This window comes from Aethalodelphis obliquidens, unplaced genomic scaffold (genome assembly GCF_003676395.1).
Source record: "Aethalodelphis obliquidens isolate GAN/ISIS:26980383/991018 unplaced genomic scaffold, ASM367639v1 scaffold6, whole genome shotgun sequence".
NCBI classification, from domain to species: domain Eukaryota; kingdom Metazoa; phylum Chordata; class Mammalia; order Artiodactyla; family Delphinidae; genus Aethalodelphis; species Aethalodelphis obliquidens.
Genome location: NW_020837950.1, coordinates 11929420 through 11950079, shown reverse-complemented (window position 1 = coordinate 11950079; position 20660 = coordinate 11929420). Strand labels below are relative to the sequence as shown.

The following is a 20660-nucleotide window of genomic DNA, read 5'->3' as shown; positions in this document are numbered from 1 at the left end:
GACTTCAATAGAAAAAAAATTCAAACAAAAACTCCAAGTTGTCATGTAGAATGGCAAATTTGCAATATTTGAAGTTTAGTTTCTTTATTTGATTATTTTAAATCTAGGGGCTTCAGGCTTCTGCCTTCTGCCTAGAATGTAGAAAACTGTGAAGAGGGTAGTTCCCACCTTAACAAGAACAGGCAGATAATCCACAAAGTCATAACTTTTTCTTCAACCCATCAGAGAACTGAAGTAACCCAATGGCCTGAAATCTAAAGAAAGGTGCCTGAGACACAAGGGGAGTGTTATGCCTACGTGTAGGCACTTCTACACGGTCCTCCATCGGCACTCACAAGGAACACTTGGTACTGGTGGAGACCAGAGATAAGACTTTCTTGGTAGTTCAGGCCTGGGGGAGGTGAGCAGTTGCTGCTATGGAAAAGAAACCAAGCCCTGCCTGAACTCATCTCTGCCAGGTAAAAAAAAAGCAGTATCTGCTTGAGAAGGAGAGCAACCTTTCACCGCAGAGTACAGGTGAAGATCAAATGAGGCTGGAAAAAGAAAAAGAAAAAAATCCCTGTCCCATGGGGAAGAGGAGGAAAACTATCCTGGAGCCAGGCCATTAGAGCCTCCTACTGCTGAGAGGGGGTCAGGATCATTGAGGAAGCCCCACCCCTTAAATGTTTTCCTGCCTGCTGACCCAGTTTCTGGTGAGGCCTCTTCCTGGATTGTAGATTGCCACCTCTTGCTCTGTCCTCACATGGCCTTTCCTCAGTTAGTGCAGGTGGAGAGAGAGTGTACAAGTTCTCTGGTTTCTCATCTTATAAGGATGAGAAGCAATGCCAAGCAATGCCAAAAGCAATGCCAGAAGCAATGCCAAAAATAATATCATAGAACTGGTCCTGTGAAGATACAGCCTCCACTGCCAATGCCTGAGGCACCCCAGCCAGCCTATAGCACTGATACCACCAATTCTGGGCGTTGGATACTGCTGCCCTCCATTTCTAGGGTGGAATGGTCCCCATTCTGTAGTGCCACAGTCCACATCTCAAAAGCAGGTTATAGGTGTTTGGTTGATAGCATCCAGGTCATATGTCTGAGCCCTTGGTGCAAGGGAGGCTAGGAAAGTAAGTGTTGGTGTTTTCAGCTTCTATGGAGGGAAATGGGCTCTGCCTCGTGGGGTGTCAGTTGTGGGGTGGGGGTTCCCCAAACCCAAAAAGGGCATTCAGTATGCTGACTGTCTGAAAAATGATGATGAGGTTTTACTTGTAAATGTGGCCTCTTTGGGGCTGAACGGTATGGAAATGTGAGGAAGTGGAAACTTTCTCCCTGGTTCAAGAAAGATTGATTAACAGAAGTGGAGTGGTTGGCCCAGAACCTGGAAAACAGATGCAGCAAGCAAGAATGAAGCATCGATCGCTGCCCGAGGATGTTCTGGCCATAGCTGGGGCTGCCAGTCTGCTTGAATGGTGACAACAGCTGTGAGCATGTAAGCATTCCTATGGCCAGGCATTCTGTGAGGTTTTCTCCGTATATTACCCTCATGACTATGAAGCAGTTATTATTTTACAGGTGAGAAACCTGAGTTGTGAAAGGGCCTGTGAGATTTCCAAGATCTCACAGTGCCAGGTACATCAGAGCAGAGGTAGGTTCTGCAGGCAGTTGCAGCTAATAGAGGCTGATCGTGAAGATGACCCAGCCAACTCTTCTTGTAGAGTCTACACTTCCCAGACCTCATTCAACTCAGCTTCCCACAGAGACTTCCCAAGCAGAGAGAAGGAAATAATCAGTCATTGTGAACATGCTGGCCTCTGGTTTACACATAGTCTTTTGTGTAAATAAAAGACTATGTTTAATAGTCTTTGGTTAATAAGGCCAGTCCCATGGAAAAAAACTGTTTCCAGACCCTCCTAACTGAGAACAGGAGTAACCCCAGCAAGTAACCCTCTGAGAAATGGAGCTCACTGATGGGAAGGTGGTGTGCCTGTAAACTCAATTATTGTTAATAATGGTGCTTTTGACATAATGTGGGTTTAACAATGTGATACTTAAGTAGATGCTGCTTTGTTTTGTATAGTTAAACATTTTTTTGAGAAGATGTCTCATTTATCTTAAACTTTAAGGTACAACTTACATATCATAAAATACACCCCCCTTAAAATGTATAATTCAATAATTTTCAATAAATTTACTGAGCTGTGTAACCATCACTATGATACAGCTTTAGAACATTTTCATTACTCCACTAAGGTCCCATGAGCCAATTTACAGTTAATTGTTGCTCTCAACCCTAGCCCCAGGCAGTCACTAATCTACTTTCTGTCTCTACAGATTTGCCTTCTCTGGATAGTTCATATAAAAGGAAGCATACAATGTATGCTTCTTTGTGTCTGGCCTCTTTCACTTAGCAGAATGTTTCTGAGCTTCATCTGTGTTGTAGCATGATCAGTATTTCCTTCCTTTTTATTGCTAAGTAGTATTCTATTATTTATAAATTTGATATATATGGATAGATCACATTTTGTTCATGCATCCACCAATTGAATGATTGTTGTTCAATTTTACCTTGATTTCCTTAGGATACTGTCTGCTGAATGCGTACGTGGAGGCAACAGAAAGCAATAGGTGCTATCATCCCAGCTGCTCCCCACCATCTTGTATTCATTATCCTTCTCTTTCTACTTTTGTATTTCACTCACCATCAGATTCCAGAGAGGTTGTGGGCCTCTCAGAAACCTGGTGGAAAAGTTTAAGCAGGAAGCACTGAGTTGTGCAGTCAGACTATGTGGGTTTAAATTTCCACGTTCTTGCTGAGTCTTGGGCTTATTGTTTTAAACACATCTCTGAGCTTCAATGGCATGTGTAATGGAGATGAACATAGTAGTTATGAGATTATTGTGAGTGCCAGTGTATGTAAAGATCCAAGCTTTTGATAAGTTAGTAATTTATTAAGTATTAGCTTTGGGTGTGGGATGGGGGACTAGAGCTTAGACAAAACAAACAGCCTCTTCTGTGTCTCACTTTCTTTATAGCTAAAACAGAGCCAGGACAGACTAGGCAATGAAGGACCAGCACACTCTGACCTGACGGTTACGGGGAAGAGTACTAAGCGGCCAATTTCCAAGGAGACAGACTGAATCTTGCCCCATGAAAGGAAGGTGCTCTGTGGAGTAAGGAAAATAAAAAGCATCTCAGTGGTGCTGAACTTTATGAAGTCCAAGGAAGCAACTTTTAATTTTAATTCCTAAGTAGGAAAATATTCTGGTCTTCTCCACCTAATCATCCTGTTCCAACGTGAATGAAGGCCTGTGTGCCAGGCTCGCATCCTACAGGGTGAGGCCCCTTCCCCACCTGGGCTTCTCTGAGGCACTTGCCCTTCTGAGTATCCAGGAGAGCTGGTAAGGCCTCCCACACCTGCTGGACTTCGCAATTATTTTAAGGCAGATTTCCATCATCACCTGGTTCCTGCCACTTGATTGACACTGTGAGGTACTCAACCCAAGCCTTCAAGGGTTCAGGCCTGAATTTACAGAGCAAAAGTTTCCTTGCATCTGATAGATTAGTGCTCTCATGATTCAGCTGTTCTAAGGGGAAGAAAATCTATTGTTGCAATGCCACCAGCCCTTTCTGGGTTTCTCTGCTCAACTATTACTGTTAAAAAATATTAATTATAAGCAGGGATATTAAAATGAAAGTGAACACAGCCAGAAAGCTTTCTAATCTTCTCCTTCGCACTTTCGCAACCCTGTTCTCCCCAAAGCCAAATGGCAGTGAAGGCCATGGGTTTGCACAATGGCTTTCTTCTTTTTTAAAATTTTATTGAAGTATAGTTGATTTACAGTGTTCTGTTAATTTTAGCTGTACAGCACAAAGTGATTCAGTTATACATACATACATATATTCCTTTTCGTATTCTTTTCCATTATGGTTTATCACAGGATATTGAATATATTTCCCTGTTATGTAGTAGGACCTTTGTTTATCCATTCTATATATAATAGTTTGCATCTGCTAATGCCACACTCCCAATCTCTCCCTTGCCCTCCCCTTGGCAACCACAAGTCTCTATATTTGTGGGTCTGTTTCTGTTTCACACATATGTCATTTGTGTCGTATTTTAGATTCCACATATAAGTGATATCATACAGTATTTGTCTTTCTCCTTTTTTTTTTTTTTTGCGGTACGCGGGCCTCTCACTGTTGTGGCCTCTCCCGTTGCGGAGCACAGGCTCCGGACGCGCAGGCTCAGCGGCCATGGCTCACGGGCCCAGCCGCTCCGCGGCATGTGGGATCTTCCCGGACTGGGGCACGAACCTGTGTCCCATGCATTGGCAGGCGGACTCTCAATCACTGCGCCACAAGGGAAGCCCTGTCTTTCTCTTTATGACTTACTTTGAATAGTATGATAATCTCTAGGTCCATCCATGTTGCTGCAAATGACATTATTTCGTTCTTTTTTATGGCCGAGTAATATTCCGTTGTGTGTGTGTGTCTGTGTTTGTGTACCACGTCTTTATCCATCCGTCGATGGACATTTAGGTTGTTTCCATGTCTTGGCTATTGTAAATAGTGCTGCTATGAACATAGGGGTGCATGTATCTTTTTGAATTAGAGTTTTTTCCTGATACATGCCCAGGAGTGGGATTGCTGGATCATATGGTAACTCTATTTTTAGTTTCTTAAGGAACCACCACACTGTTTTCCATAGTGGCTGCACTAATTTACATTCCCACCAACAGTGTAGAAGGGTTCCCTTTTCTCCACACCCTTTCCAGCATTTATTATTTGTAGACTTTTTAATGATGGCCATTCTGACTGGTGTGAGGTGATACCTCATTGTAGTTTTGATTTGCATTTCTCTAATAATTAGTGACGTTGAGCATCTTTTCATGTGCCTGTTGGCCTCTGTATGTCTTCTTTGGAAAAATGTCTATTTAGGTGTTCTGCCCATTTTTTGATTGGGTTGTTTTTTTATTATTGAGCTGTTTGTATGTTTTGGGAATTAAGCCCTTGTCGGTCGCATCATTTGCAAATATTTTCTCCGAGTCCGTAGGTTGTCTTTTCATTTTGTTCATGGTTTCCTTTGCTGTGCAAAAGGTTATACGTTTGATTAGGTCCCATTTATTTATTTCTGCTTTTATATCTATTGCCTTGGGAGATGGACTTAAGAAACCATTGGTATGATTTATGTCAAAGAATGTTTTGCCTATGTTCTCTTGTAGGAGTTTTATGGTGTCATGTCTTATATTTAAATCTTTAACCCATTTTGAGTTTATTTTTGTGTATGGTGTGAGGGTGTGTTATAACTTCATTGATTTGCATGCAGCTGTCCAACCTTCCCAACACCACTTGCTGAAGAGACTGTCTTTCCTCCATTGTATATTCTTGCCTCCTTTGTCGGAGATTAATTAACCACAGGTGTGTGGATTTATTTCTGGGCTCTCTGTTTTGTTCCATTGATCCATATGTCTGTTTTTGTTTCAGTACCACTGTTGTTTTTTTTTTTGCGGTACGCAGGCCTCTCACTGTTGTGGCCTCTCCCGTTGCGGAGCACAGGCTCCGGACGCGCAGGCTTAGCAGCCATGGCTCACAGGCCCAGCCGCTCTGCGGCATGTGGGATCCTCCCAGACCGGGGCACGAACCCACGTCCCCTGCATCTGCAGGCGGACTCTCAACCACTGCACCACCAGGGAAGCCCAGTACCACTGTTTTGATTACTGTAGCTTTGTAGTATTGTCTAAAGTCTGGGAGGATTATGCCACCTGCTTTTTTGTTTTCTCTCAGGATTGCTTTGGCATTTATGGGTCTTTTATGGTTCTATATAAAATTTAGGATTATATTTTCCAGTTCTATGAAAAATGTCACGGGTAATTTGATAGGAATCCCATTAAATCTGTAGATTGCTTTGGGTGGTATGGCCATTTTAACAACATTAATTCTTCCACTCCAGGAGCATGGGATATCTTTCCACTTCTTTGAATCATCTTCAGTTTCCTTTATTAGTGTTTTCTAGTTTTCAGCATATAAGTCTTTCACCTCCTTGGTGAGGTTTATCCTGAAGCTTTCTTTTTTTTTTTTGGACATGATTTTAATAGGGATTGTTTACATTTCCTTTCTGATATTTCATTGTTAGTGTAAAGAAATGCAACCAATTTCTGTATGTTAATCTTATGTCCTGTTACCTTGCTGAATTCGTTGATCAGTTCTAGTAGTTTTTGTGTGGAGTCTTTAGGGTTTTCTATATATAGTATGTCATCTGCATAGAATGACAATTTTACCTCTTCCCTACCAATCTGAATACTTTTTTTTTTTTTTTTTTTTCCCCGGTATGCGGGCCTCTCACTGTTGTGGCCTCTCCTGTTGCGGAGCACAGGCTCCGGACACGCAGGCCCAGCGGCCATGGCTCACGGGCCCAGCCGCTCCGCGGCATGTGGGATCTTCCCGGACTGGGGCACGAACCCATGTCCCCTGCATCGGCAGGCAGACTCTCAACCACTGTGCCACCAGGGAAGCCCTGAATACCTTTTATTTATTTTTCTTGTCTTGGTTGCTGTGTGGCTTTCTTCTTTTTTCTACTTAATTGTGGAATATTTGTAATGTCCTTCATCCTTCCATAGGAACTGTAAAATTTAGGTAGCTGTGACCTTCAAAACACAACGCCAAAATTATCAGTAAGAGAGAAATCATGCATCAGTTGAAGATCAGGTCTTTGGACAACAAACACTTCATTGCCATTTATGTTACCATTGTGATGAAAAGGTGGAATTAGGAGACTGCAAGTGATGTAATAGACTTCTAGAAAGAGGCAGGCCCTGCTGCACATAATTATAAGCTTCCCTGGGCAGGCCAAGCTTCCAAATGGGCAATGAATGCAGAGACCCTGGACTCCTGGGCTGATTCTATGTACAGCATTTAAAGAGCCTGCTCGTAAAATGGTCACAAGTACGGTAGTTTTTAAGGGTACCAGCCTTCTGCCTTTCAGCTCTTAACCTGTGGTGGGTGGCAAAGGGGCAGGTTACTCTTTTGTCTCTGCAGCTGTATCTTGGAGGATACAGTCCACCACATGCCAGGTGAAACCGGATGGCAAAACTGTCAAGACCTTCCTGGGAGGGAAAGGGTTTCAGGCGTTTTTTTTGGGTTGGGTGGCCACCAGCGTGATCTCTCAAAAAGGCTCAGAATAAAACTAAAATGGGTGCTTTTAGGGGTTGCTGCCTGGGTCCCCATCAAAATTTGATTCTTGGAGAAGCTCACTCAATCCCTGAAGTTTGTCCAAAGAAGCCACAGGAATTATCAACACACCAGAATTTGTGCAAGATGGGGGTGCACTCAGGATGGTGGACAACCAAGGTTTGAGGGCTGGGACCAGGTATTCCAGAGTCTGTGAATAGAGCAATGTTTTGTACAAGGGAAGTGCTCAAGTGGTGTTCGTGCTGCTGAAAGAGCCATCTTCTAATCTGTCTCCAGCCCACCCTTACGGTCACCTCCTTCCAGGGGGCCCTCAGTCTGGAGAACTGACTCCTGCATCAGGTCCAGCTAATCCGGACGCGGGTGGCTTGCTCAGCCCACTTTAGGGACCTACATGCTCAAAACAGTTGTCAAAATTAACACTTCTCTAGAAAAGGTAAGGATTTTCTGCTTCTACAGCATCTATGAGGTCCAGGCAATGGACACCTGAATAGCCATATATGCCCATGTTGTGCCATTTGCTTTATATTGCTAGTCCTTCTAAGGCACGCATCTTAGTGTTTTAATGCCAGCCCCTGCCAATAAGCCCAGTCTGTACAGAATGGTTACCTCCCACCCTTACACTTTCTTACTGGCTTCCACAGATCTGGACCATGAACTACAGCACTCTCTCTGTGTATAACTGACCTCCAGTTGATTGTTTTTCAAGCTTCTCCTGGAAGAACGCATACACTGCTGTTTCTTAAAAGGATGCGTGGTCTTTGCTAGAGAAAGGAGTGACTAGAGAAGGAAGGGGAGGAAAGTGCCTTTAAGTTGTAATCAGCATTGATTAAAAAACGTTATTTGAGAAATACCCCAAAATTTGAAGTCCTGATCACCAACCAGCCTGGCCCATGTTCCTTAGAAATGGTACTTTGTACATGTTGCTGTTGGACTTTGAAATAGGTACAAGATAAAATAAGTGAAGGTTATTACTCTTAAATGGGAATGAAAAGCTGGAGCTCTAGTTTACAGGCTGAGTGTTTATGTACACTCATTTCCATTGATTTCCACTGTTGCTGGCTTGTAGCAAACTTTAAACTTCTTGTAGGCAAAGCCACCATTATTTAGGCACACTGCAAAGCTCGTCAGACTGTTGGAGACTTGTTGGTCACCAGTGGTTTCTATTGACAGTTACTCATGTGAATAGAAGTATCCCAAGTGTGGAAAGATAATCCCATTCAGGGTAAAATACATAACCAGTCATGATAGCTTCTCTTCTCATTATGTTCATCTTATTCCAGATACATATATGTAATCTGTTTGCTCTCTGTGAACTAGTTTTTGAACTAAATGTGCATATACAGAATTTGTGATAAATAGATGTATCAATAGCTAGTATGAATGGAAGGCCACTTTTAAGTTCTTAAACAATTTCTAAAATTTCCCAAATGTCCATAAGAATTTATCATCTATTAATTATTATGTTCTCCCTCAGTCACTGTAAGCCAGATCAGAGTATGTAGTCAGGAAGTTCGAAGGTGGCATTTGATCCCTTATGTGCAAACTCCAGAATCTAAACAAAATATGCAAAGACAAATTTATCAGCTTGTGACATACCAAGGGGGTTCATGAATATTCAGGGTTCCACACTACTATATAATGCTGCATTTCTTGGTTTTATTTGAAACAATGCATATTTTTAGCATTTTATGGTAGGATTTTACACTTGTCATTTACACAAATTACAAGGTTCTCTTCAAGTCTTTAAAAATTTTTTTAAAAAATTCAGCCCATGTGCAGCACAAGAATATGCAAAACTACTTTACATTATACACACTTTTTATCAAAGGAGATACAAAATTCTGGCTTGTAGTTTTAGACAAATACAAGAAGCTTCAAACTAGACACAAAGGGTTAACATTAATTCTCAAATGTAAGTCTGCACTTTGTGTTGTATTTCTCTGAGATGTGAATACCAAATTCCTAAGGGATTTTTACTTTTTCCTTTTTCAAAGGAAAAATGACAAGTTTCCCTTATTCAAGTCCCTCCCCATCAGCTCAGTCTATCATCCTACTCTCCCATCCCTTAGTGCCAGATACTTGCTTATATTAAAAAATCAGGGGTGGGCCATTTACATATGTCTGTGGACCAGATCCTTTTAGCTAACTCCTCTCTTGCAAAAATCTAAGCAGCCATAACTGATGGGAATGGTCTGCTACATTATGTTAAATATGACTTCACACTAGGTAATCTAGACAGATATGATGCTGGGTAATTAGTTAAAAGGAGATAATGAGAGACAGAAGGCCCTACCAGTGTGCTTTTTATTGGTGGCAAATTGGTGGCCTTTAAGAACCAAGCTGTCTGATTCTAAGAGAGCTTCAAAATCTAAACAGAACATGCCCACTGATTGCTTGAGGGACCTCTCTGATGCTTATGCATAGGTACTCTTTCAGCATGTCGGAGGCAATATTTTATACTTCTAAAGAGTTATGAAGAGGCAATAAGGAAGAGTAGAGCTCTCTGCCCTTTCAAAGATATTTTCTATCACTGGTATCCACTGTTCCCTAGCCATCATCCAATACTTAAATGTGTATGTATATGCATATTTTAAAAGAATTACCCATCTTTCACTCAGTCAGTATACAGCCAACTCTTGATTACCTATGAGAACATAAGTGACATTTACTACCAGAAAATTTCACATTTAACATAATCTTTTTTTTTTTGACACAGCTCACGTTCACTGTTTTACATCTCACGTAGACTACAGCCTGTCAAGACCAAGTTATCACACAAACGTTTATGCCCTCGAACCCATGATAGGTATGTGCAAGGACACTGAGCACATTCAGATAGGGCTTGGGGGAAGGGCATAAAGTGGAGAATGGGGGCAGGTGATAACTCTGGGCGTGAGAAAGGAGCAATCTCAAGTTCCTCCTGAATTAGCTCTTATGGTATGCCTTCATTATTTTAATTTTATGATTGATTACTGCAAAATCTAAAACCTGAGGCAGTCACTATTTTATATAGATAATGGAGAGTTGACTGTAATCATGTTCTTTGTTTCTTTATGACTTTAGCCCTTTTACATAAAAAATTTCACAAGAAAACATAATATAAAAAGATTAAAAAAGACTACCATATGACATCTAGAAGCATTTATTTTATGCAAAAAACTTAAATATGAATGTGCACACAAAAAGTGCACACATTACCTATGCTGAACAATGCCAAGAAACAATATATTGATGCAACAGTTGTTTTCTAAAATAAACATAAAAACGGAGCCCGGACTGGCAGACAAAAAGCAAAGCACTTATTTCCCAGTAGCACAATGCTGAAAACTGATAGCAATCCTAAACTCCTCCCACTTTCCTTACAAAGCTGCCAGAGTCCAACTATTTAAAAAAATTGACTTTTTTTTTTTACATCAATAATAAAAATCTGGTGACAGACATTATAAAACCAAATGCTGGACAGTCTTTACTCCTTTAAAATTCCAAATATTCCAACATAATCACAGGAGTAAAAACCACTTTAAAGTGATATGCTTTATGAAACAAAAAACAATATGTACATTTATTGCAAATTATATTAAACTAAAATGGAGGGGAAATCAAAATATGAAGTGATATGAAATCAATAATAATTTTAATTATTTTCTCACTCTGATAAAAATCAGAAAGCAACATTTATAAAATTGCCACCACATCACTTTTCATAGCAGGGAACTGAAATCTGTACATCTCATTTTGCAGAAAAGTAGGCAGGCAGAAAGAATTATACATAAAAGTTTCCAAAAGGAAAAACAAAGAAATATTTAATCTGATCTCTTTTCTTCTAAAAAAATTAATTCAGTAGACTTCTATTTTTTTCTTGTGTAACATGGGAAATTCCTGGCTCTAAAATTGATGAATTCTCACTGTCAGTGTAAGGACATCCTATTAATTTCTTTAAAATAAAGACTGCAGCATGGAAATTAATGGTGTATTATGCTGTTAAACTCCAGATATGCAGGAACTGGAACCAAGTGTTAAGCAATTTGCTTAATTATTGACTTTTCATAAGAAAAGTCTGGGGGGAGGGTAGAACAGAGTTGCTTTTAGCCTCTCTCTCAAGAGTTTCTGCTGTACATTTCCATCAAAGGACTTGTGGTCAAGTGAAAAAAGGAAGTAATAGCTTTTTTCAGTTTTCAAGGCAGAAAGTGTGTTTTGAAGTTAACTTCATTTTCTGTTCAGGGTCATTCTGAATCCAAGTTTTTGCAGAAGCTAGAGCCTGCTTCTGTTTGGCCTTCATTTTCTCCCTTTGCAAATGAATTTTCTTTTTACCTTGGGGATAGGAGTAGAAGAAAGCAATGTTAGAAAAGATATAAACAGGAAAACAAACCATACACAGATTATTTAATTTCTATAGTTATTATCTAAAATCTGAAAATATTTTTTCATTGTTCATGTGACACTTTAGTTGATTTAGTAATCTTTCCCTAAATTACATAAAAACACAATACCAATGAAGAAGTTTTTATTTTCAACCATTAAGCATTGCTACCCAGTGTCCAATCTGTTTTATTACTACAATAAAACACTAAAAGCTATTTGAAGTAATTGTGATTTTTAATGAATACTTTCAAAATTATGTAGTAGAAAAATTACTAGACAACTGGCAAATAAAAGCAGCAAAATAAGTTCTGTTCTTTAGTGTACTAAAAAAAGGAGGAAAATTTAGCTTAATTCTGTTAAGAGAAATACCCCACTGATCCTATTTCCCTAATAGGGAGGGAAAATTATGACCTCTGGAAGCATGAAGTAGTGGGATAGGGTCTCTTTCTCTTCTCCCCTCACCTACTCCTCTCTGGGAGGAGGAAGAACCCATCTAATGGGTGAGAGGGTGGGGGAAGGAAAAACTGAGCATACTGGAATTTGGTCTTGTCTAGATTTCTTCTCCTTTGCCTCCAAAAGGTGTGTTCTGGTCTGCCGGAGGTTGTTCAATTTAGGGGCAAGGCATTAGTAGTTACCTGGCCTATGTCATTTCAGATTTGGGTGGTGGGTGGGGGGGAGTGTGGCTTGTGGGATCTCAGTTCCCCACCAGGGATCGAACCCGAGCCAGGGCAGTGAAAGCCCAGAATACTAACCATTAGGCCACCAGGGAACTCCCTGTTATTCCACATTTTTAATCAGCCACATCAGTATTAAGATGGTATCTCCTTTTTAACAATTCCAAACTTGGGAGAGAAAGATAAGGGGGCTGTTTACTTATATTCCCAAACCCCAACATAACATATACCTTCTAATAAAGATAACAATGCTAACCAAAGAAAGCTAATAAGTGATTAAGATTCTTACATAGTATTAAATTAATTTGTTATAATAAAATTTAATAATATGATATCAAAGAATCCTCTACAAGCTGCCTGCTGCACCTTCAGGAAGCTTCCCTTTACTAGCTCTGAGTCCTCAGTATCTTCCTGGCTGCTCTCACAGACTTTTAAACGATCCAGATCACTGGAAGAATTTCCTGGACTTGATTCTATGTCCCAAAGTGAATCGCCATCACTTCCGAGCACTTGGCTTCTGAAAAATTTCATATTATTTTGATAAAAATTCACTTGTTACTGAAGAATATTCATATTAAACTAATACACGGTTGTTAATACATGAGGAAACACACTTAGGGGATACTTTAAGATACAAACCGATGTGATGTGAGGAAACTCTCAATATACAAATGAGCACAGGAAATCCTTTGCTTAAAAAAAGTAGAAATTCCAAGACTCTTGAACACTCCAATATTAAGCATACTAAGCAAAACATATTAATCCAAAGATGGGAAAACTATAGTCTGTTATCCTATAGGTAACTTCCTTAAATTCAGTTTCCCCTTAAGTCCCAAGTTTAAGGACTGTGTCTCCACTGGTGTTAATTGATATTTTCTTTTTCATGGAAGAATTTGGCCTCAAAGATAAAACATACTCAAGAATCAGCAGACCTATAAAAACACATTTTCAATGCAAAGTATTTGGAATTGTTTGCCATTTGAATAATAATTCAAAAACAAAAGAAAAACAAGTAAATAACTGAAATGATGATGAATCCTCCATTCCCAAACTCAGGAAGCCAACATTAAGTGTCCAGTTGTTCAGATACTATTTCCTGACTATAGTATACAAATGGCTGATTTTCATAAATTTACAGGGTAAATTCAAGGAATTTTCTGAAAAGAAGTAACAATTCCAAATGCAGCCCAAAATATAAACAGGAACATTTATTGGCACGCGCGCGCACACACACACACCCCTCTGATGGAATAGATTTACTGCAAAAATCCAGAGGGATCTAAAAATCCTACAGGTAAGTTTACAAGTTAAAATGTATGAACTCCCAGATTAAGTAAATTCTATGCCAGGAAATTTCTGTACAGTTTTTGTATTTTGGTGGAGTAACATATCTATCCTTGAATTAATAAAGTATATAAGTAGGAGTCATACTAAAAATTATTATTTACCTAATGTCAGTGAGAGGACCTAGTAAGAGGAATTCTAGAGGGGTTACACATAAGTGATTGCTATGGTATTTAAATGACTGTAGAGGCTACCATTTATCAAGGGTCCTACTTTTACAGGGCTGAAGGATTAGTGAGGTTACAAACATAAAGCATCTAGACTGTGGTTGGAATATACTAGGGCCTCAAAAATGGTTTTCATTAATTATTTAATAATAAAGTTGAAATCATACAATATGATAAGTATAAATACCAAGTAATAAAAATGGGCGTTTTCTGGAGGTGGTCCTAGTATACAGTGTAGACTGACCGCCTCGAGATCATCTTGTATTCAGACAGATCTACAAAGGAGCACATGGAGTAAAGAAGGGAGCGTAATGTCAGGAAAGGCTCTTTTCAGATGTTAATGTAGGGACAGTTGTGACCAGCGCAGGAACTGACCATCAGGGAAGTGAGAAAGCAAGCAAGTAAAATGTGTGAAGAATAATGCAAGGTAAAGGAAAAGACAGATGAAATAGTGTTAGAAAGCAGGGCCACAGAGAAGCACAAGGGTGCTGGGCCTTATTTCTCAAAGGCTTGCATTCAAGCTTAAAATCCGGGGGTAAACTACTTTAGTGCAGTGATCCAGATCCAGATCTGGTTCCAAAATGCAAGGACTCTAGGCTATGCTTCAAGTTGCCAGGGCAGTAAGTGAGCTGTTCCTACCATTCTGGGTTCATCCTTAGCTCAGAAATGTGGTGCTTGGCTCTCAGCTTTGGCAACCCTATTTCTTCTTTTACTAATGAGATGGTTCAAAGTGTAATGATAACCTTAACAGGATGATTCAAGGTGTTATATAAGCTCTGTATTCAGAATTGTTCAATCATGTGTCTTTAACCTGTATCTGATCCTCACCAGGTCTCAGGAAAATACAGGTGAGATGTCAAATCAATCATAGGTAATACCTTTGGTTAATCAAAAGTATGTTTAGAATCTTGTATGAAGGTGAAAGCTATAGTTTCCCATGAAATAAAAATAAAGCTGGCACCTTCAGGATTTTGACCATTCAACGTTTTCTCCTCAAGCTGAAGGATAGTTAGAACGGCTGAGTCACAAACAAGGAAGTTTTGTTTTAGTGTGCCTGTCTATTCCATCGCTTGGTGGTTACTATACCTTAAAACATTTCCTTTTACACATTAAGAGAAAAAGAAAATAATAGAGTTGTGAACGTTCATAGTTTAAAGGAGAAACATAACCGCAGCTGCCACTGTTAGCAGTACAGTAAGGCGATTAATAAGGGACACAGCCTGGATTCAAAACCCTGTTCTGTGTAGCACTGGCCAGGTGGCCTGAGAAAGTAATTTTTTTAGGTCTAACCCCCTTATCTCTAACATAGGGTTGTACTTGCTTCATAATGATTGTTGGCAAGGCAAATATACATTCAACAACCTTTCCTTATTATCACTATTATTTCTACCAATATATATGCCAAGCACCATTGCAAATACCCCATACATTATTCTACCTAATATTCACTACGGTCTTTCAATGTTCTTATAGCATTAGGGGCTTCACTTAAGTTTGCCACTTGAATTCAAGAACATCTGATCTCTCTTTGTTTTTTCCCTCTCTGAAGCTAAAATACTTTAGCTTTTGTTTGCATGAACTCTGAAATAGGTTCAAAAGATGACTATAGTTGTGTGGTTTAACCTACGATTATTTTAAATAAACCAGCTTCTTATGTAGTAATTATAAATAATAAACTATATGCAAAGATTTTCCATTTCATGGAAACTACCACATATATTAACTACATTAGCTATTTAAAATATGGAAGTAAATATATTTTCAAAGCATCCTCTGTTAAACTAGTTTTGTGTGCAGGTATAGTTCCTGTAGAATTAAGACTTAATTTTACCTTAAAGTACAATATAGTGTGGACTCCAGAGTGATGCTGCCTGGTTTTAATGCTGCCTCCACTATGTATATAAGCAAAGGGACCAAAAGCTACATGGACTCTCTATTCCTGGTTCTCTCCTCTTTATAAACTGGGGATAATGATAGTACTTACCCATGTAGAGATGTTTTAAGCATTTAATAGGTTAACAAAGAGCTTAGAATTGAGCCTGGCTCATAATAAGCATTATATTAGTGTTAGCTATTATTCATCTTATGTAGCAATTTTTTAAGTGAAATAAAATATATGTAACATAAATCACTGCCATTCATCTCTAGAATATTTTCATCTTCCAACTGAAACTCTGTACCCATTAAATAGTAATGCCTATTCTCTCCTCCCGCTCTCCCTGGCAACTACCTCATTCTGTCTGTATGAATTTGACTACTCTCGTATCTCACAGAAGTGGAGTCATACAGTATTTGCCCTTTGGGGTCTGGCTTATTTCACTTAGCATAATGTCCTTAAGGCCCATCCATATTGTGGCATAAGTCAGAATTTCATTGTTTTACATAGTAATAATAAAATAATTCTTATACTTTTATCAATCAGTAGACTTAAAGTGAAAGTTTTCTGCTCTATTCTGGAATTGACAAGCTGGAGAAATATATTCTTTGAGGGCGAGAACCTATCCATTTTGGATACTTTTGTACTGCCAACATCCAGCGTAATGCTGGCAGTTTAATCTGTCTGTATTTGTTAGAAGAACAAATGAGAAGTATAAGGAACAATACTCATGTGCCTATAATACATTCAGTCCTATGCAAGAGGCTATCATGAGTAATACAGAGTTTCGGGAGTAAGTTAGGTTTCCAAGCCGAAGTCATAATGGTAGAATTTAAGGGCAGAGTTGTATATTAGATTCAGGAAAGAATGGAAAAGACAAAAGGAAGCTTGGGAGAAAGTTTCAGAATGTCCTTCTATGTTTTGTTAGCCACGAATTAGTAGTCAATAATTCAACCAGAAGTTTCTGAAATATGTGCGCAAAGTCTTTGATCTGTTTTACTGAAGTACAGTGTTATCATGAACACCAAATTTAACCATCTAACTTCACTGAGAATATAAAACCATCAAAGAATTCTATATTTTGGATAACACATTGCCCAACTGATCTACTAAATGGCATACTTAAGACTTCTAAGGTGTCTTTTCACTCTTGAAAAAGATGTTTTAAGAGTTTTAAAAAGGCCCAAGGCCATTTTTAATCAACACCAGTCTCTGGCATGTAAGCCATTTTTGTTGGTTTGTTTAATGCTTTGGGGGCAAATGGTGTAACTAAAAGCAGAGCAATGGGTTTTACAATGCTCAATTTCAGAGACAAGGTTGGTTGCTACTGAAAACGTTTTCAGGGTCCAAGTGAGTGCCTGCATATTTTGGTTAGATGTCAAAAGGACAGCACATGAGAGGTAAGGTCAGGTGGCTCAGGTGGCCTGGGTGTGATGATCAGTACTATTTTATGTGGGTGAGGAATGGCTAGAATTCTAGAAACCCTTAAGAGAAGTCTGGCAATCTCCAACGAAATTTGTTCAGCTTTTGTATAACTAAAAATATAGTAAGAGGTAAAGCAACTAGAATTCAAAACAATGGTTAAAATAATTACTGAGCATTTAGTCTGTACAAGGCATTTTGTTAAGTGCTTTATATTTAATGACCATTTAATTCTTGGAACAGTCCTTTGAGGAAGGTATTATTATACTGCCTTAATGATGAAGAAAAGGAGGCCGAGGTTAAGTATGTTGTTCCAGGTCAAAGGTCCAGGTTTGAGGAGAAAAATAATAAATTTGCCCCCAATACTGGCTTTCCTTACTACACTTTTAGTCCATAAAAGTAGAAGTGACTAAGTAGAAGAAACACCCATTACTTAGTCAGGTTTGGGCCTGGATCAGCTGCCATGAGATGTTGAAAAAGGTACTCAGAGACACTTAAAATGTAAGAAAATTTAGTAGCCTCAAACCTCCAAATTTCAAAAATGGTAATTTTAAAAAATGTACTTACAAACACGTATGCCTTAGCAACACTGTACTTTATAAAAATATTGAAGCAGGATGGTGAGGGTGTCCTGACATGATCAGAGCTGGTTCTTTCCTAGAAGGAACTCAGAATCTTACAATCTAATTCAGGGGGGAGATGAATTAGGTATAGGTATATAAGGAAAAAGAAGCAGTGTAGAGCTAAGTTCTAATTGTAGACCAAGTAAGGAGCCAACTTCTAGATCTCATTGGGGCACCACTGTTACAGTGTGGAAAATCTGAAATCCCAACACAACATGATCAAAGATGAGTAGCTGTGAGGGAGGGTGGGGGAGAGGTAAGTTGCTGACTTATATTAAAATTTACTGTAACAAGTGGAAATAAAGAGCATGCCATGACATCTATCTATTCCACTCTGGGATCTCTGTATCAAAAAGGTAGCCGTTTATATTTAGAAAACCCCATGCAACTATGTGAGGGACACCAAGACAATGTTATCCTTGCTAATAAATAGAAACATCAAAAACCATATCCTAATTAAAAATTAACCAAAGAAAAAAGGAGATCTTTCTTCAAATTGTTGTCCTGAAAGTTATGAGATAAAAGCAAATGCCACCATAACTTACTCAGGAAAACCAGGGGCAGTTTTCACTCCCAAATGCCTAGGTGTTTGGGGGTGACTGGCAACTAAGATTAAAACCAGATGTCTAAATTCAAAGTTCAGAAAGAACGGTGTACGTTACCTTTGTAAGTCAATTTGTCTCTCTGCTGGTGCTGCCTTTTTGGCTATGTCTTGCAGTTTGGGTGCTTTGGCATTACCTGCTTCCAAACCTCCAGGGCTTTCCTGATTGACTGCGGCTCTCTTTCTTCCCTTGCTAAGAGGTTTATTTATATCATCATTTCTGGTTGCATTGCCCTGAGATTCAGACTTGGGTCGACGTCCTCTCCTGGGTTTTGAAGGGGCAGGTGGTCCTGATTCATCTACTTTCTCATCTGTTTTTTGTTGGATATTCTCTGCACCAGCTGCTGTTACTGTTCTTTTCTTTCCTCGGTCACTGCTGATGTTGCCCTGGGCAGCCTGATCAGAATTAATCTCCTAAAAGAGCAGAAAACAATTATATGAACATAAATTCCTTAAATATCACTGATCTATACTACAAAGAAGCATTCTGCAAGTATTTTAAAAGAGTTGGAATTCCAGGGCTTCTGATTAACTGCTTACATCCCATGAAGAATGTAAACTCCTCAAGGATAAGGACTGAATGAGGTGCCTACCATAGTGCTTGGCATATATAATATACTCAATAAATGCTTACTAAAGTGCATAGGCAGTTATATAAGAGAAAACCTACTCAGTTTTGCTTTCACAGCCATTTTAAATGACAAGGTCCTTTTTATTGTGGTATGCTCTTAATGTATCACTTTTCAAAAGAGGGGGGAATGTTTTCATAATTCAATGTTATTTTCTTTCTCTATGATGCATCTGACTATAATAATCTTTGTAGTTCTGTGACACAAAGTTCTTTAATATCTCACTCCACTCATTCATTCTAACTTTTGTCTCTTCTTTATCAATCATTAACCTTCTACTTTTTTCTGAGCATTCTCTTTTTTCCTCTGTTTGGCATATATATTACATATTGTCATCTAAAATGTTCAAAGTAATAAAATTCCATTTTAATATGAGACATAATGGACATTAGGAGGAATAATAATTTTCAGAATGAAAGTGACCTTTATATGTATGATATTTAGGAGTCAATTATAATAATTTTAACTGATTCAAGGGAAACAAAGGAACACTATCCTCACCAAAAAAGTGACTTTATCTTTTCAATTAAATAATTAATTTTCATTTCCCCAAAAAATGTTTTCAATGACCAGGGAAACACATAAATCTTTCATGTTTCAAGAAAATTTACTTAAATGAAAACTCGTGAAAGTAGTATCTTAAGTTAGAAAATCCACAAATCAGTGTTTCACGTTGAGGATTAACATTAAAGTAAACCCTATCTTAAGAGACAGTATCAGAGCCTTTAACATGGGCAGCTAGACTTAAATCCATCCTTCCAGGATGATGAGTTAATGACTCCTACTTCTTTCACCCTCTTGGGATGTGGAGAGTCGTGTTACAAAAATCATCAAAAGGGAACAAGAGTAAGGTGGGCCACAGGATTTAAACTGTAAAACAATACAAAATGGATCAGAGAAAAGATATGCGAAGGCACCCTGGAGAAAGATGGAGATTCCTGGGCAAAATAAGAAGGGTCAATAAAAACTAAGTGTGGTTAAACTTGAAGTAGAAACCATTCAACTGAATGCCTGTTAGGTGCAGTGGCTGCTGGGCATAGATTGGGGAACAAAACTCTTATTTTTCCTGTCCTCAAACAGATTAGCATAGTAGGTGACTAATTTTTTAAAGAGTAAACAAACATTTAAGTACAGATTACCCTAAATGCTAAGAGATTAAAGAAAAGGGCATTCAGGAAAAAAAAAAAAAACAGGAAGCATCAATTTCTCATTGGTTCTTCTGGGGAATATTAATTAAATAATATCAAAGCAGGACTTATCACATGAAAAGTGAAGTATTTTAGACAGATGGAAGAGGCAGCATGAAGTACCTGAAGAAGGAAAGAGCTTGGAAGATTGAAGGAACTTGAAGTGATGTGAGACTGGTATAAGGTAGGAGAAGCAGGCATGGGCCAGATCATGAATGCCTTATGGGACATGTAAGAAATCTGATTTTATTCTAAGTGGTGATAAAAGTCATTGATGGACTTTAAACAGAGGACAAACATAATCCAGATTATATTTTAAAAAGATCACACTGGCTGCTATATTTGGTGATGAGATTGGAAGGGAGCAAGAATGTTAACAAGAAGGTAGAACTACTACAGTATCAGACGTTGAGTTAGGGAGTTCCCTGGTGGCCTAGTGGTTAGGATTCCAGGCTTTCACTACCATGGCCTGGGTTCAATCCCTGGTTGGCGAATTTCCTGCAAGGCGCATGGCATGGCCAAAAAAAAAAAAAGTTGAGTTAAACAAGAAAAAGATAATTTAAAAACGGGCAAATATGAACAGGCAGTTCACACAAGAGTACATC

General features: G+C 38.8%; 1 protein-coding gene across 5 annotated transcripts in view; it reads right to left on the bottom strand.

Moving 5' to 3' along the window:
* Positions 1 to 9125: 9125 nt before the first annotated feature.
* PDS5A (PDS5 cohesin associated factor A) overlaps positions 9126 to 20660 on the bottom strand; it is a 128763-nt gene continuing 117228 nt past the window's right edge. For 3 of the 5 annotated variants that reach the window (XM_027103124.1, XM_027103126.1, XM_027103125.1), the window contains exons 32-34: positions 18301 to 18653; positions 12573 to 12723; positions 11343 to 11481 (exon numbers count right to left, since the gene is read on the bottom strand). In XM_027103124.1, the coding sequence (XP_026958925.1) occupies positions 11446 to 11481; positions 12573 to 12723; positions 18301 to 18653 (540 nt within the window). In that variant the 3' untranslated portion in view covers positions 11343 to 11445. Of the gene's footprint in view, positions 11482 to 12572; positions 12724 to 18300; positions 18654 to 20660 lie in introns of all 5 variants that reach the window. The other 2 variants (XM_027103127.1, XM_027103128.1) reach the window with 2 other exon arrangements.